Here is a 19,143-nt window from a genome sequence, read left to right on the forward strand (position 1 = left end):
TCAAGTGGAGTGAAGGAGAAAAGCAATATTAAAATTTTAATAAAGAATGGAGAGCCAATCCACCTCAAGCATAAGAAGACAAATCATATCTATATTATTTAATAATTACGCATTACGGAAAATATAAAATACTATGTAAGTATGGGGGATGGACCTTTATTTTGGTAGAATAGAATCAACAGAATATTCAATGAAAATTATTTCCTTATAAAAAAAAGGGATTTAATTATTAAAAATAAAACTTCTTTGAAACAAAGTGAGTGACATATAACATGGGGAGATGATATATTTTATTGGTAATTTTTTTAAAATAATATAATTTAATCAAAAAATATTTTATTAAAGCATATCCTAGTTGTGTATGATGTGAAAGTTAGTGTAAAAAAACAATCTTGAAGTTAAAACAGATAAATATGATTTAGAATTGGTGTGGATAGCTAAGTGGAAATAATGGATGAAGATTAAAAATGAGATAATTCATGAAACAACTTTTTTCTTGTCACTAGACAACAATTCCCCTAATTAGGGAATGAACATTGTAGGGTCACTGATCATTTCAATCTTTAAAATTATAGATTATATAATTAATTCTTTCAATTTGATAAAAATACTACTAGTCAATTATTAGAAATTTTGTTTTATTTTGGCCAGTCATATTTTGAGTTTATAATTTATTATTTATAAGCTCGTATGATAAATGATCTGATTGGTAACAGTATTTTTATCACAGGTTTATAGTTTATTTTTTAGATGTTATTTTAAATAGCGTTTTAGCTTATAGCATATAGTTTATTATTTTTTCTTTCATAAATATCTTTATAAATTTTAATTATTTTAAATGTGTGTTTAATTATTAATTAATAAATGTTTTTTTATGTCATTTACATTTATTAGTTAGTTACACCGTTAATTTTATCACACTTTAACTAATTTATCAGTCATCAGTCATCAGCTATAACCTATCAGACATGAGCTATAAATTAGCTTATCACCTAACTGCTAATTTTACCAAAATCTTAATTTTTCTTAACAAAAAGTAAAAAAAGACTAACGCACTTGAGGAAAATAATATTCTAGTACGAATCATATACAAATTTCATAGAATTTTCTTTTACACCCCTTCTTTATATCTTACATTTTCACGTATCCGATAATTTGATCATAATATCTTAATAGTTTAAAAAAACACAATTTTTACTATTCTGATTAGGGGTGGCAAAACGGGCCGCCCGCCCCGTCCACTGCCCGCCCCGCCTTATGCCCGCCAAAAATCGAGCGGAGAGGGCATGCCCGCCAAGTAAAATGGGCATAAAAGTCATACCCGCTACGCCAAGATGGCGGGTTACGGGCTTACTCACCTATTTTAATTTATATTTTTTTTAATAGATTAATAGGCTTTTTTTACCTTTTAATTAGACTTTTCACTTATTTTTTAAAATAATTTTTTATAAAAGCAACTTTTTAACAAATTTACTTAAAAAAAAATTACATATATTTAAAAATAAAAATGTATAAAATAAACCATCAAGAATTGCAATTACTAAAATTAACTAAAAAAATTGAGTTTTGGAGGAGGGGAGGGCTTTGGTGGGGCGGGTATGGCAGGCGGCGAATTTTGGCGGGCGGACTTTGGCGAGCGGCGGGCATAAAATTCCAACCCAACCCGCCATTTTTTGGCAGGTGTGCGGGCCGGGCCGGCAGGTCACGGCCCGTTTTGCCACCCCTAATTCTGACAATATCATTTTTTGGGGCTTTTGAAAAAGCTTAGATTTCTACCATATATTTTATAGTTTCTATAACTCTCATCGCCAACAACATCACCACCCCCAACACGTCGTTCACTTTCGTGATACGTCAGGATAAACTCCTTTACGGCGCTCTGGTTGACACCCTCAACACTTGCGTGGCTCTGTTGGTCACTTAAGCCACCACCTCTAAAGAAGCATGTGATCTTATCGCTCACACCTATGCCAACCAATTGAAGTGCCACCTTAATTAACTCAAAATTAATATGCGCTCCTCAACAAAAGGCTTTAAGTCGATCACTGAATACATTTAATCGATCACATTTTGACTACGGACCTCCTCGCTTCGCTCGGAAAAACAATTGACGGGACGACCTTGTATCCTTTGTCCTCCAAGGTCTCGATAGAAATTATCAGTCCATTGTTGAGGCGATCAAGGCCCGAGATACCACCATCAATATTGACGAGCTTCACGAGAAGCTCATTGTCAGTGAACTGGAACTCAGCTCTGCAGCAACCAACTTGGGCGCATCGATAACAACCCTAAACACGTAGTTCCATCCTGAAAACAGTCGACAATGCCACCATCATCCATCCAACTGCTTACCTTCCAATCACTTCTGTCCTCTTCCCACCACCCCCCGCAAAACGCCTGACCCTTTCTCAGTAAATTTCAATGGTGTCATGAAATGGGTCACGTTGTTACCTACCGTTCTCTCTTCTACCAACAACATCCACCCGCTCGTCCTCCAACAATGCCCAAAAATATTGCACCTTAATCCCCTTCTCAAGCTCACACTGCCTCCACCTCTCAAAACTAGATAGTTGACAGCGGTACAACACGCCACGTTGTCAATGACATCGACCGACTCTCCCTCCACTATCGCTACAACAGTTGGGACAAACTATTCATGGGAAGTGGTGAAGGTTTGCGAATCACTAACTCTGGAACTCTTTCGCTTAGCAGTTATGCATCTATGTTTAATTTACCAGATACTCTTTGTGTTCCACAAATGACTAAAACATAATTTTTGTTTCTCAACTTTCAAATCAAAAGAATTGTGCTATTATTTTCTTACCTTATTCTTTTCATGTTAAGTGTCTTAAAAGAGGCATGATTCTTCTTAATGGACCTTATAGACACGACTTATACGTGTGGCTCACCTCCTCCTCTATAGTTCTGTCTTTGTCCTGCAACTTCAGCCTAATATGGCATTGCACCTTAGGTCATCTATCTGCTGCTACATTCAAAATAATTCAACAACAACTTCGGATTAGCTCCCCCACTATTGAGCAATCTGATTGCACCTCTTGTCAATTAAATAAGAGCCATAAGCTCCCATTTCACAATTCTAGTCTTTGTTCAAATTATTTTTTTGAATTTATTTTCTCGGATGTATGAACCTCTCCAATATTTTTGTATGATGGATTAAAACATTATGTAGTTTTTGTTGATCACTTTACACGATATTCTTGGATTTATCCCCTTAAATGCAAATTTGATGTCCAAAACACATTCATAAAATTTTTGTCACTTGTTGAAAATTACTTCAAAACAAAAATCAAAATCTTCTATTCTGATAATGGTGGCGAGCTTATTGCTCTATAAAATGTCCTACTTCAAAATAGAATAAGTCACTTTACTTCACCACCACATACTCCCAAACACAACGGTATATCCAAACATTAACACCGTCACATAGTCGAAACTAGTCTTGCTCTACTAACACACTCTGGTATGTCACTCGAGTTTTAGACTCACACCTTTCTCACTGCGGTATATCTTATCAATCAACTTCTCACCCCAACCCTACAAAATCAATCACCTTTTTCTATTATTTTTAAACAAAATGAAGATTATGTTAAGTTAAAAAGTTTTGGTTGTTTGTGTTTTCCATGATTAAAACCATATACAGCTCATAAATTGGAATCTAAATTTGTTGTTTGTGTTTTTGTAGGTTACCCCACCACTCAACATGCCTACTATTGCATGAACCCGAAAATCCGATGAGTCTACACCTCAAGGCACATCAAATTTGTTGAAACATAATTCCTGTTTCGGCAACAACCCAAAACCATACAAAATTCGGACCACCATATAAATTGGACCACCATATCACTATCCATCCTACCCACATCTGAGGCCACCTCTGTCTCCATCCTTATCGGCCTCATCATATCCTAGTTATCCACCTACCCCAACTTCGGGCTTACTAAACTCCACTAACAACCAACCTAATTCTCCAAGTCCAACAAACTCAACAACTCTCTCTTAAATAAGTCGACCCATATCTCTACCATCCTTTATTTCCAGTCCCTTAGCTTTCACTTCCTCTACCTCTTTGTCATCATTCTCCGAACCACAATTAACACCGCCACCAACTCAAATCATCCTAGATCGTGGTATTGTCACTCAATCCCAAAGCAAGTAAAACCCCTCCATAAGATGAACCTCTCTGCCACTCCTCATCCAAAGCGAGTATGGCGGGAAGCAATGCAAAAGGAATACGATGTCCTATGCACCAACAATACATGGACTCTAGTTCCACTTGACCCCACACAAAGCTTGGTTGGTAGCAAATGGTTATTTCGAACCAAAAATCTTCCAGATGGTTCAATTGATCGTCTAAAGGAAAGGCTCATCACAAAGGGCTTCCATCAACAGCCCATATGGGATTTCCATGAGACATTCAGCCTCGTGGTCAAACCGGTTACCGTCACAACCATCATCACATTGGGTTTCTCCAAGGGTTGGCGCTTGCATTAACTCGACATCAACAATGCGTTCTTGCAAGGTTCGCTTTCTAAGGAGGTGTACGTATGCCAACTGCCAGACTTCACATATCCATCTCATTACAACAACGTTTGTTGGATCAACAAGTCCCTACATGGTCTTGGACAGGCACCAAGAGCGTGGTACACTAAACTTCGCTTCTTTCTACTCCAAATTGGTTTTGTCACCTCTGCCGCAGATGCGTCACTTTTCATCCATTCCAGTGAGTCAATCTTTCTTGCCTTATTGATATATGTGGATGACATTAACGTCATCGGAACACCAACACAGTCGTCACCCAACTTGTTGAACGCCTTGTTCATCGCTCAAGGCACGCTGTCATATTTGTTGGATGTTGAAGTCATCCCACATTATTCTGGCGGCCTATTTTTGTCTTTACGAAAATATGCCAGTGACGTACTCATCAAAGCTTGCATTAAGGATGCTAAACCAGTCAAAACTCCATTCTCTGCATTAACTCCCCTTAAGACAAAAGGTGGACCACTTCCCTTACCCACTGATTATCGATGTATCGTCAGCATCTTGCAATACCTTAGCTTAACCCGTCCCAATGTTGCATATGCAGTCAATAGATTGTCCCAATTTATGAAACATCCCACCTTACCTCACTGGGTTGCTCTCAAATGCATGCTTTATTACCTCGTCGGAACTATCGACAAGGGCATAGTCGTTTTTTTATCCACAACATTAAATACCTATTTTGATTATGACTTGGCTGGGGACAGGGACAATTACATCTTCACAACCGTGTTCATCATTTATCTCGGTTCCACCCCTATCTTTTAGGGTTCCAAAAAGCAGAGTGTTGTGGCTCGTTCCTACATTGAAGCCAAGTATCGAGCCCTCGCAGACACCACATCCGAAGTTATCTGGCTCCTGTCTATCCTCAAAGAGCTCCACCATCGAATCCGCCAACCTGCCATATATTGTTGTAATACGGGCGCCATCTTTCTCTCATCCAATCATGTATTCCACTCCAGAATGAAACACGTTGTCATCGCCAATCACTTTGTTCAGGAGAATGTGCAACACGGTGTTTTCCGAGTAACTCGTGTCTCCACTGGTGACCAGCTCGCCGATGTTCTGACGAAACCTCTCCTCCGTCTACAATTTAAGTTCATCATCAACAAGCTCAGACTTTCTCGACAGTCATCCGACTTACGGGGCGTGTTAGAAAATTAAATTAATCTTATTTATCTTTATTATTTATTGTCTATTCAAATAAACTCGCATATCATGTTAGTGGTCTTATAGAGAGGTTTTAGAAAATCTCTAAAACCATCACATTCACTCTATATAAGAAGCAAATATCACTTGATAAAATAAAACAACTTCTTCAATATTTCCTTCTCTTATAATAAATACATACATCAATACTGCATATTTCAAAATTGTTGGTAAAAATCCATAATTTTATCCAAACATAAATTCCTTTATCTTCATCACACTTTTAGCTATAATTAATTTACAGAAGCAATTCATTCAAAATCTTTTTTTTTCATCACAGATCCAAACACAACATATGTAGCTTGTTATCATGTCTACACTCTATACACGCAGAGACAATGAAAGAATGCTACTGCAAGTGTGTTGTGAAAAAGAGAGAGGACTTGGTGGCAAAACTCAGAATTGCAGATTTCATAATATGAACACAGCACAATAAAGAGTAAGCAAGAAATCTAGACCAAAGGAGAGAGAAAAAAGACTTTCTGATCCAACCAAAGTCATAGACCATATCCCTGAGCTAAGTTTCATGGTCCAGACCAAAGTCATATAGTACTTCAACACTTTCGAAGCAGTAGTACTTAAATAAGAAAAAAAATCATACACAGCTGATTAAAATTGAAATTTTCTGTTGAGAAGTCAATGCCAAATCCTACTGGAATGTATCTTTTAATTGAAAAATATCCATTTGTCAACCAAACAGCATTCCAGCAAAGTACATAATCCAATGAAGTGGGAACTGAATTAAGCTCATATGTCAGAATCAGTATCCAAGTAACAAGAATCGTCATCGTGAAACTAACTGATAAATAATCGTCTATTTCAAACTTAATAAACTTGTCAACTTAAAAGGTTGTTTATTTCATCGAAAATATCCTACAAAACCTTTTCGCCAACTTGTTTATACAGATGTTGGTCACAGACCGGAAAAAACAATTAAAAAAATTTTAATTGCTAATATTTGGGAAGGTATGCTAAATTGCTAACAGTTTAAACAGATACTACTACTAATCTGTCAGGCTCTCTCTGTAAGCGCGAAATTCGGTGCAAACCTGGAAAGAACTTCTAGCGTAATTATACAGAGTTGGCGCAAATCTTGGAAAAATATCCATCACACACCTGAAGGTGAAGCAAATAAGGCATAGCGCATATCTGAACCTGAAACCATCGAAATAATACGATAAGCTTTTCGATGTGACATGTTGCTCGAAACAATACAAGGAAAAGGAACAAATTATGAAATGAAAAGATCAGAAGTCTTAAAATCATACCTTCAAACCAATATGAGTTCTCAAACAAGTTTCTAAGAGTTCGGTATCATATCATTATGCAGGCACCCAACAAGTCGAAGCATATAAAATGCGGCCTTTCCAACCTTGAAGCATCCAGTTGTTATCTTCATCAAAGACAAAATCTTTGTGGTACCATTCTCTTAGCTTACCTCTAAATTTGACCATTATCTCCTTATCAAGTGGGAGCTGCCTAAAACCGGCCCGTAGATTCCTCACCTGCCACTGTTTGTATGACTCGGGCCTCTCAACCCTCTCAAAACCTTCACATGCTACAACATTCATAATCTCCCGACCCAAAAGCTCTTTCTCGATCGTCAGCCTCCATTCGTTTTTACGGGGTATGAGAGTGTCAAACATATCATACATTGCAGAATAATGGAAAAGTGACTCCTTGAAGCGTGTGGCAAAGAAAGGGGCATTGTATGATCCATTTACTATAGATTGAACAAATATACTCGGGTTTATCTTCCTGATTAACTTCAGAACCGCGTCTTTAGGACTGCTCACTTCAATTGTCTCATCATGTAAATTCTTAAACCTTACCAGACAATTCACAGCAACTACCTCATCGCTCTTAATATTAAGGTCTTGGACTTGAATGGTTTCCCAGTTTCGCGATGGTACGGCCTTGTATTCAAAGGAAACATTGAAACGCTGACAATAGTTAGCTAAACGCCGTCCAGTTTCCTCGATTCTCTCAGCCGGTCGAAAGCCAGCTTGAGGATACTCTATTCCGGTGATACGAAGCTTGGGAGGTCCACCATCTCTTTCTGACAGAAACTTGATGAGAATTGGCCATTGGAAACCATATAAGATACCGAAATCAATAATGTGAAGTGTTTCCGCCTTTTCAGCAGTTTTCAGTATCATTTTATTTGCAAAGAAATGCGCAAATTTTTTATAAGGGCAAACAGATATAAAAACTTGGTATGCTTTCAAGTAATCAGCAGCATTAATCATCTTCTGGCTCATATATAATATCTTTGTACCAGTACCGGCACCAACCATGCGTGCTTCAATCGCATTCGCAAAGTAATGAGCCAACCTCTGACAAGCATCACCCGAAGGAGAAGAATGCTGCCGAATCTGCTTAAACAATTCATTAGCAGTCCGGTTATCATTACCAGACACAGCTTGTGCACAAAGAACCAAAAGAGTCCTCAAATCCACAGCTTCCTTTTTCCTCCCTTGTTTCTTCGAACGCGCCTTCCCTCCATCAAGCTCACGAACCTCTGCGCTACTCTCCATCACCGATCCATCCTTTTGTTCAGCACACAGCGGCACATTTTCAACACTAAGCAAAACCCTATCAAACATCTCAGATATTTCAGTTTCCTCAACGCGAACCGCTGATTGTTTGTTACTTCTCCCTTCTTCATCTTCACTACCTTGACGCTCGTGATTCTTCCTACTCTTCAATAAACCATACGAACTCGAATTACTCAAAACCGAATAACTCAGATTCGAATTCGAATTCGAATTCAAATTTGAATTCTCCCTAACACTATCCTCCATCTTTATACCTCCCACTCCCCCCTTAGCCTCTTGAGACACTAAACTAGTCTTACCACTCTCAAAACCAGTAAAAAGCTGAGGCTTTTGAGGAAGAAACTTACTAGCTTCCTCCAACCCTTTTCTAAACTGCAACATAGAATCAGCATCACTAAAAATATTCTGAGCCAAAAGCTTAGTCTCAGAAGAATCCAAATCCAAAACACCATCACTTATATTATTACTGTTATTATTACTACTACTATTCAAACCAATAAATTGAGACTTCACATAAGAAACTGAATTAAAACCAGAATCACCTGAAACCGGTGTATCAGGACTAGAAAGAGGCTTCAACTCATTAGAACCAGAACTGTTACCAGAATCAAGAGGGTGTTGATTAGGTGAAAGAGGCAGAGGCAGAGGCAGTTTTGATTCCAAAGCATCAAAGAAAATTTTCTCAGTATGTTGGAGACTAAGAGGGTCATAACACATGCAAGGTTTTTGTTGAAAATCCTCTTCCATGAGAATCTGGCTTATGTATTTCACTGTTTCTGAAAAATCAGTGTCTTCAACGGAAGGATCAGTGGTAGGTGAAACGAGTGGCTCCGAGTTAGAACAACTCGGAGCAAACTCGGGTGGAGGAAGATGAGGTAGATAGAAATAAGAATCAGTGGTGGTGAAATCATCGAGAGAGAGTAAGTTACCATTGTCATCGAATTTGAAGGTGGTTTCGAAGTTTGGATCCATGGCTTGGTTGGTTGGTGTGTTTCAGGGAGAGGAAAACATAATCATATGTATGGGAAAAACAAAAATAAAAGTCGTAGGATGTTACTGTGACAATAAAAATTTTTAATGTTGGAATATTCGTGAAAATATGTGGACAGAATGTCAGAATCAGCTCATGAGTCACTAATGCCTTAATCCGACATTGATTTGAGATTTGAGAACTACTTGTGCTTAATTTTTTAAATTTATTTTAAACTAGAAAGAAATAGACTCACCTTTTCTAGAATAACTATTATTAAATATATATTTCTTCAGCCAATTTTGACCATAAACTCGAATTCAATTTGAAGATATTGTTAATATATTCCTCATTAATTAAATCTTTCTCGTGATTGACCAACTTGTAAAAGAATAACTTTTGTTAAAAAGTTTAATACAATAACTAATTTTTTTAATTTTATATTCAAAATGGTTAAATAAATTTTGGTCACCTAAATATATTAATTTTTATGTTTAGTATTTTAAAATATTTTATTTAAACTAATTTTCTTTTTAAAGTTTTTCATTCATATTTAAGTCCTTCCAATTAACTTTTGTTAGGAGAGTTGTTCTGGTATGTTATTTGATAAACTTTTGCGATTGAACGCATACGTGACAATGATAACATGACAAAAATATTGATATAATGTACCATATTAAAAAGTTTATTTAAAAATAGGTTGACATCAACCTTTTCATAATTTCATTTATCCTTTGTCAGTTCAAGGTAAACAAAGACATCAACTTTGTAAAAAGTGATTTGATTTGTATGATTGAATTGATTATAATGAATATAAGGATCTAGCATTTTGTTTGCCGTATTTTTTGTTTAAAAATATCTTAAAATACGGAGGGGATCACTTTGTGGAAAAGGGATTTGGTAATTGGAATAATGCTCAAGGATTGGCTAATCATGTTACTTCTTCCCATAGTCGTGTTGATTGTGTGCATACGGGTTACAGTCTCATGAACTCAAACCAAAGTATTAAGGCTGCGTTTGTTAATCAAATTAAGCAAATGAATGTCGAATATCATTTTCATGTAAACACATCTCATATAGCTACTAAATTTCTTTTGAGGTGTGGCATACCATTTAGAGGGAGTGACAAGTCCCTTAACTCTTTATTTAAAGGGCCAATCTTGGGTTGGTGGACATTCTAAAGGAAATAACCAAGAGATAACTAGTGTAATAGATTGTGCTCCGAGAAATAACTTTGTAACTGCCCCTAGATTCAAAAGGATCTTGCTGCTGCTTGTGCATGTGAAATTACCCAACAAACTATATGTGATATTGCAGATGATGTGTTTTTTGTTTTGATTAATGAATCTGGTGACGCTGCTGGTAAAGAACAAATGGCTTTTGTTGTTCCCTATGTTAATATTAAGGGTTTGGTAAAAGAAAAGTTTTTTGGCATTGTAAGTGTTAAAGAAACAAGTGTTAAGTCACTTAAGGAGGCACTTGAGAAGTTGTTGTCTATTAATGGCATGAGTTTATCTAGCATTAGAGGGAAAGGGTATGATAGAGCTAGCAATATGCGAGATAAGTTTGGTCGTTTGAGAACTTTAATCCAAAATGAGAATTCATATGCTTATTATGTGCATTGTTTCGCCCATCAACTTCAATTGACACTTATTGCATGTGTTAAGACTCACAAAGATGTTAGTTGTTTTTTTGGTAAGGTCAATATGCTTGTTAATTTCATACAATCTTCTAACAAAAGACATGAATTGCTTTGGAACAAACAAGTAACTCAGTTTTCTAAATTGATTGAAGAGGGCTAGATAGAGACTGGTAGTGGATTAAATCAAGAATAATTTGTTGCTAGAGTGGGTGACACTCGTTGGGATTCCCACTTTAGGAATTTCACTAGTTTGATGATTTTGTATGGTGCCATTATTAGGGTCCTTGAAGAAGTTGGGAAGGATACGTCAATTGAAAGATATGGTGAAACTATGCTTTCGCAAGATGTGCTTCAATCCTTTTATTTTATCTTCATGTTATATATAATGGTTGAGATTTTATGATTTACAAATGATTTGAGTGTAGCGCTACAAAAGTGTGATCAAGATCTTTTGAATGTTTTGTCACTTGTCAATGCTACCAAACAAGAACTATAAGAAATGAGAAATGATGGATGGGAAGAAGTTACATCTAAGGTTTTGAAAATTTGCAATAAGCACGATATTGATGTATCTTATATGGATGTGCAATATGTGCTTGGGAAGAAACCTAGACGACATGTAATAACTTCTAGTGTTTCTAATTTGCATCATCATAAGCATGACTGTTTATTTAGTATTTTAGAATTGCAGTTGCATAAGCTCAATGCTAGGTTTGATGCAGAGAATACTGAACTTTTATAATGTGTTTCATGTTTGAGTCCCTCATCGTCATTTGTATATTTTAATGTGAACAAATTATTGAAGATGGTTGAATTTTATCCAAATGATTTTGTATATGTGTCGAAAGTGGTGGTGCGACATCAGCTTTAGAATCATGTTAGAAATTGTTTATGTGACCAACTATTTGCATAGTTAAATGGACTTTTAGATCTTTGTGAAAAATTTATGGAAAAAAATAACAGCAACACATTTGATATGGTTTATAAGCTTTTAAAGTTTACTTTAGTCTTGCTGGTAGCATCTGCAAGCGTGGAACATATTTTTTCAGCTATGAAGTTTGTGATTTATCAACTATGTAACAAAATGAGTGATAGTGGTTAAATGGTCGTCTTGTAACTTTTATAGAAAGAGATATTCTTGGAACAGTTAACAATGATTTTATTTTAGCTCATTTTTCAAGAAATGGATAGTAGATAATTTTCATTGTAAATGTACTTCATTAATCAATTTTATTTTTTATTTTCAATATAATTTAGTTCATGTTTTATTTCACGTTTAGCCACACCAATATGTAATATATGGATCCATCCCTGGGTAATAAATGTAATATTTCTTATGTAAAATTATCTCTTTTGATTTTTTAAATAAATATGCATGGTTTAAAATTTGGGGTTAGAATATTATTGTTGTGGTAGTCTCTATAATACCATTACACCATAATTGCATTAAGATCTTTAATAACATGTATGATCACATCGGGATTCGTAACAAACGATTTCAACCTATTTGTGCACGTCTTCACAGTAAAAATTAAAATTTCAGAACCCTACATCTCAATTTACTTCAGATCAAATGAAAAATGTTACCAACCAAATTAATCTTTTTACAACAACCAGCAAAACAATCAATACATTGACAATCAGACAAAATCTTCATTACAGTGAAATAACGCTCTATTAAGTCTTTTGTGTCAAGTCCACAGTTGTGAGTCCAGTCCAATTACCCACTCACCTGAAAATATTACAACAACATGGGATGAAATACTAATTCCCTGGGCTCTCATTCTATACCACTGAATCTCTCACTACCCTTCTATCTGGGTCAAGGTCTACTTGAAATGTCCATTATGGGTTCTCAATTATATTTTCCAAGTACTTGTCAAACAATATTTTTAGAGCAAATAGAAACTTAACTATTATAGGGTAAATAGTATAATGATACATCTATGTGACTATATAATTTGTAAAAGTTTAAACCATGTCAAGTTGCAATAGCTGCAATGCACGTCGCAGTAACCACAGTGATTGTAATTGTAATGACCGCAACTATAATTTAAAAAAATGTTCTTAATATAACTGTTGATGGTAATTCGTACAACACTAGTTGTGCTTATAATCACTTACAAGGCCCAATAACCTAACAAACTTAGTTAGTTAGTTACTTGTGTAACACTTGTTACATTGATAATTCTTCTTATCTCTTTAAGATTTTTAGTCTTGAGTGACTTGGTTAGAACATATACAAGTCGGTTATGCAGTATGCTAAAGGGATCTTCCCTTTGCTCACTTGATCTTTAAGAAAGTGAAACTTGTTTTTAATGTGTTTACTCCTTCCATGAGTTGTGAGATTCTATTCAAGTTTAATTATTGACTTCTTATCTACCATTAGTCATACTTTTTTTTTATTTTCCTACCTCCATCTCAATCACCATAAACTGCAGCCACACTCCCTGGAAATTCGCATTGAAGGATGAAATTTACTTAACTTCACAAGAAGACATGATCCATAATTATTTGCTATATGGAGCACCATCAAATGGCAAAATTTCACAACTTGAACATTGTTGAGTATGACTCATATTAAGACAAAGAGAAACATAATATGTGAAAAATTCAAAATGTGTCTTAGGCCCAATTGTTTTTTGTAGGTAGGAGAGTGGGGGCAGTAGCCCCCGTAGTACGGTTCAGAGGTATTATTGTAAATTGAGGCATAATATTATATTTATTGCTTTTAACACTATAATCATGATTATTAAACAAAAATCATGGGAACTATAGTCGCTTCATTTTCATAAAGTTATGCATTATTTCCCGAACTGTGTTAATAAAGATTGATCATGTTCATTGCCTTTTACTCTAATCATCTATATTGGTTGTTGTTCTAACAATTGGTATCAGATGAAAATTAACCCTTCTGAAAAATTTTAGGTGATATGGTTTGATGGGATGGGTAATTTCATATTATGACAAAGTATGGTTGAGGATATGTTGGCTCAACAAGTTTACATAAGACGTTGTGTGTAGAGCTGTCAAATAGGCTAGTCCATATGGGCCGGCCCGCCAGGCCCGAAAAATCATAGGGCTTGGGCCTTAAAATTAGAGCCCATATTTTTCAGGGCCTTTTTAGCCCAGCCCTGAAAAGCCCGCTACCCATTAGGGCTAGCCCATATGGGCTGTGGGTAGCCCATTAGGCCCGCATAATTATAAATTTTTAAAAATATATATTAATATTTATATTATCTTACTCCAAAATAGCATATCGATTTTTCTCACTTCACTAAATTTTATCTCTATTTTATTCAATCTTTCTCTTTTAAATATTATACATTAATATAATCAACATTTTTTCATCGCATTATATTAGTTTTTCTCTTATAATAAATATTCAAGTATTATTTTATACAATTTAGACATATATTGTATTTAGAAACACATTATAGTATTTATAAGAGATAGTATAGTACTTAAAATGTATTATGTTTAAAATAACATAATTTAAAATTTTACTTATAATAAATATTATGGAATTTTTATTTTTAATTTTTTTTAAATAAAAAGTCCATTTAGGGCCGGGTAGCCCGAAGCCCATCTAGGGCCGGGCTCGGGTAGTAAATTTCGAGCCCATATTACACCGGGCCTTTTTGGCCCAGCCCTGAAAAGCCTAGGACCCGTCAGGGCCGGCCCGTTTAGGGCCAGGTAGCCCATATTGACAGCTCTATTGTGTGAGACGAAATCGACCAACACGGAGGATATCGATTAAACAAATTTGAAGGAGAACGCTACAAGATTGATTCACCTATGTGTTTTAAACAAGTTGATGTATCATATCATGGACCTAACAACGTCAAAGGAGGTTTATGATAAATTAAAGAGTCAATATATGTCAAAGACACTAACAAATTGTTCACGAAGCAGTAACTATACACTCTGAAGATGTAGGAAGGCTCCGATTGGCAACGTGTCAATGAGTTCAACAATGTAATCACCGATCTAGAGAGGCTTAGGGTGAAGATTGATGACAAAAATAAGGAAATTATCTTGATATGCTCATTACCAGAATCATATGACCACTTGGTGGCTACTCTTACCTATGGGAATAACACCATTAAGTTTATGTTATTACTGCTATAGTTTTGTATAATTTTCAAAGGAAACAAAATTTATATGAAGGAACTCAAGGCGACAATATGTATGTGAGGAGGAATCAAGATCCCGGGAGGAACAATGGTAAAACAGGTTCTAGAAAGAAGAGGTTTAAATCCAAGAATAAGAAAACAATTGAGTGTTATAGTTGCAAACAAATTGAGTATTGGAAGATGGACAATCCAAACAGAAATTAGGGCTTATCTAGTTCTTTAAATGTGGTTGAAAATGAGGATTTTGGTAGTGAAGCAGATATACTGCGTGTTTCGTCCAAAACTATAGTGAAGCATATGTGTGGATTCTAGACTCTGGTTGTTCTAACCACATAACGTCACATCGAGAATGGTTCACTACATCCAGGTTAGGTTATTTTGGATTTGTTTATCTAGGTGAATATAAAGCATGTAGTATCATTGGAATGAGACAAATTTAAATTGTCATGGAAGATGGTGGCGTACAAACATTGTATGATATCAGATATATTCCAGAATTGAGAAAGAACTTGGTTTCCTTAGGTACTCTACAAGAAAATGATTTCTCATATAGGTCTGATGGATATAGGAACATTATGAATGTTAGTAATGGTTCCTTGATTGTGATAAGAGAAAAAAGGATTGCATGTAACATCTACAAATTATTGGGGAACACTATTATAGGTGATGTTGCATCATTCGAGTCTAATCATAATGCAACCAAAGTCTTCCATATGTGTTTGGTTCATCTCATTGAGCGTGAAATAATATAAATTCATAAGAGAAATCTATTGAAGGGTGTTCGTACTTGCAAGATTGATTTGTGAAAGTACTCTGTACTTAGGAAATAGTTTCGTATTTGGTTCAAGATTGAAAAGGACAAAATAGAGGAAATTCTAGACTATGTGTATTCTGATGTTCCTACAAAAGAGGTTTCCATGAGTGGTTCAAAGTATTTTGTGACTTTCACATATGATTTTTCTCATAAGGTTTGAGTGTGTTTGCCGAAGTAGAAATCTGAAGTCTTTACCAAATTTAAGTTGTGGAAGACATAGCTAGAAAATCAAACAGGAAGAAAAAGCAAGTATTTAGAGTCAGATAATGGGACAAAGTACACTAATTCAAATTTAAAGAGGTTCTATAAAGATCACTGTATTCAAAGACATTTCTTAGTTTGTAAGACACCATAGAAAAATGGTATGGAAGATAGAATGAATAGGTATCTAACGGAAAAGGAAAGTTGACTCTTATTAAATTATGGACCATCAAAAGGTTTCTAGGCATATGTAGTTAACTTGGCATGCAATCTGATCAACATGTTACCACATGCTCTAATAGAGGGGAAAGATGCAGAGGATGTATGGACAAATAATCCTATTGATCTTGATAATTTAAGGATTTTTAGGTGTCCAAATTATGTGTATATATCTAGTGAAGATCGATTCAAACTTAATCCAAAGTCAAAGAAGTGTATCTTCGTCGATACATAAAAGGTGTGAAGGGTTTCAAGTTATAGGATCTAATTAAAAAGAAGATGGCAATTAGTAGAGATTTTGTTTTTGATGATCATTTAATGCTGAAGAAATCAGTTACAACATGTGTGTCATCATCTAAAGGAGAAACTTCCAATAAAAAGGGATTAAGGTGGATGTTGATCAACCACCAATGAACAATTTGCGGGGAGTACCTGAACCATGAGAGGAATTAGGCTTTGATATTGAAATTGACCACATGTCTGAACCATTAAAATTGACCACATACCTGCACCATTGAAATTGACCACATATGGGAACTTGTTCAAATTACTTAAGGGGAAAAGACCATTAAATATAATTGGGTTTTAAGAGAAAACCAACATTAACAAAAAAAAGCGGAAATTTCGAGGCTCGTATTGTAGCAAAGGGGTACTCACAATATAAAGGGTTAACTAAGATGAGATTTTCTCTCTGGTCATTCAAAATACTTCTATCAGTAAAGTGTTAGTCTTGGTAGCCATCTGAGACATGCATTTAGAGTAGATGGATGTGAAGACAACATTTTTAGCAGTAATCTAGATGTGCAAATTTACATGCATTTAGAGTAGATGGTGTAGAGATAACTGCAAACATTTTGACACTCAAATTAATATTTGTCTTGGATTTATAGGATTGGAGAGTTTGTAACTTGAATATTAGTACAAACCTATATAGCCTTGAAGTAGTGGTATTAGAGGTTTGAATCATCCAAAAGTCCATACCAGACAATATTGATAGTTCATTTTGGTTGAGAAGTTTTTGTGTTAAAATCATAAACATTCATTATTCATATCATAATAAATACACTAGTCAATGTTTAGTCCGAATAAATGATTTACCATTTCGGGTTTGTTTGGTAAGACCCAAAAAAGAGCTTTTAATTTTTCATCTCACATTAATAAAAAAGTTCTATTTGGTAACTTTGTTTTAGTTTGTAGCTTTTTTACTAGCTTTTAGTTTTTTTCAAAAGCTATTTGAAATAGCTTTTGAGCTTGTAGCTTTTAGCTTTTGATTTTTTTTCATTTATACCCTTATTATTTTAACAAAATATTAATACCCTTATTAATTAAAATAATCTTTTATGTCATTTTTTATCTGTCAGCTAATGAAACAGCTAATTTACCAAGCACTCATGTTAGCTTATCAGCTATCAGTAGGGGTGGGAATAGGCTGGGCCGAGTTAGGCTTTGCCAAGCCTGAGTCTAGCCTGCTAAAAATTTCAAAGCCTTAGCCTGGCCTGCGGCCTATCATAGGCTTATTTTTTGACCTGGGTCTGGCCTTTTCAAAGGCCTGAATAGCCTATTAGTCTGCTTAAAAAACCTATATCATTTGAACATATGTAAATAACCAATTCAACTAATGTTTAAATATACTAGAAAATCAAAAGTACAATGAGATTTAATGTTTGTTTACATTGACTTATTTGAGCTTACATAGTAGTATAAGTTTTGTGATATTATTGGTTTGGAAGAACTTATGAAAACAACTTATGACATTATTCATAAGGTTTTTTCAACTTATTTTCACAAGTTCTTTAAGATAACTATACTTTACTTTTGTATTTTAATATATAGTACAAAACACAATATAAAAAATAGTAAATTTATCCATATTTATTAAAATAGGCTGGCTTGATTGACTTAAAAGGTTTTTTATATAGCTTGTGGTCTAGTCTATTTAACTAAATAGACTTATAAAAAAATCTAGGCATTTTCTACTTAAAAAAAAGTCTGACCTGGTCTTTGCCTATGTAGGCTAACCCGTAATCTCCTGTTAGTTGGTCTGGCTCATTCTCACCCCTAACTATTAGTCACCAGCTATAAACTATCAGCTATCAACTAACAGCTATCAGCTATCAACTACCCGTTAATTTTATCCAGAGTCTCATTATAAAATTAGTATTTATCTTTACTCAAATTATATTTAAAAGCCCGTACATATATAAACAAATATGATAGATAAATTCATCAACTTAGTCATTGCGTTTGACCATTCATTGCGTTTGACCATTTATTGTCTTTATCCAATTTAGTCATCCTATTTAACCACTTATTGTCAAACTAGTCAATATTTTTACCTAAATTGTATTGAATAAGTTCCAACCTATCTGAATAACACCTTAATATATTTATCAAGTTAGTTTTTATATTTTACAATTTATTATCGAATAGCTCTATCAACCATGTGATACTTAAATGTCTCAGACTGTTAACACCACCAAATCACATATATTAAGGGAATGACTTAACTGAACAATATTTGATATACTTCTTTGATCATATTTATAAGAAAAAATTTATTTTTTAAATTTATTAAATAAATAATATATATAAATAATATATAGATCAAATACATTAATTATTGAATAAATTTAAAAAACAATTTTTTTCATGTAAATAGAATAAATGTAATAAATAAAAACTAATTAAAAATATTAATAAAATTAGAGACGTGTCTAGAGTAGTTTGCATGTACCAATATAAGTACGACTTTGTCAAGTAGCACAGGTGAAATAAACAATGAACATACATAATATTTTATTTTATTCCTGTCAATGGTGTTGGGTGATAAAGTTTTA

The 19,143-nt window shown here is 34.6% G+C and overlaps 1 protein-coding gene across 1 annotated transcript; it reads right to left on the bottom strand.

Annotated features, from left to right (window-relative positions):
• Positions 1-2,495: 2,495 nt before the first annotated feature.
• On the bottom strand, positions 2,496-9,421 carry LOC131635537 (scarecrow-like protein 14). The gene is made up of 2 exons (XM_058906163.1): positions 7,035-9,421; positions 2,496-6,921 (listed from the first exon to the last, which is right to left on the bottom strand). Exon 1 carries the CDS (start codon positions 9,294-9,296, stop codon positions 7,089-7,091), a length of 2,208 nt encoding a protein of 735 aa, XP_058762146.1. The 5' UTR covers positions 9,297-9,421; the 3' UTR covers positions 2,496-6,921; positions 7,035-7,088.
• Between the last annotated feature and the right edge of the window lie 9,722 nt (positions 9,422-19,143).

Source organism: Vicia villosa, unplaced genomic scaffold, assembly GCF_029867415.1.
Source record: "Vicia villosa cultivar HV-30 ecotype Madison, WI unplaced genomic scaffold, Vvil1.0 ctg.001503F_1_1, whole genome shotgun sequence".
NCBI classification, from domain to species: Eukaryota; Viridiplantae; Streptophyta; class Magnoliopsida; order Fabales; family Fabaceae; genus Vicia; species Vicia villosa.

Coding starts and splice junctions, on each gene's coding strand:
- LOC131635537 (XM_058906163.1), bottom strand. CDS start 9,296: ATGGATCCAAACTTCGAAACCACCTTCAAATTCGATGACAATGGTAAC.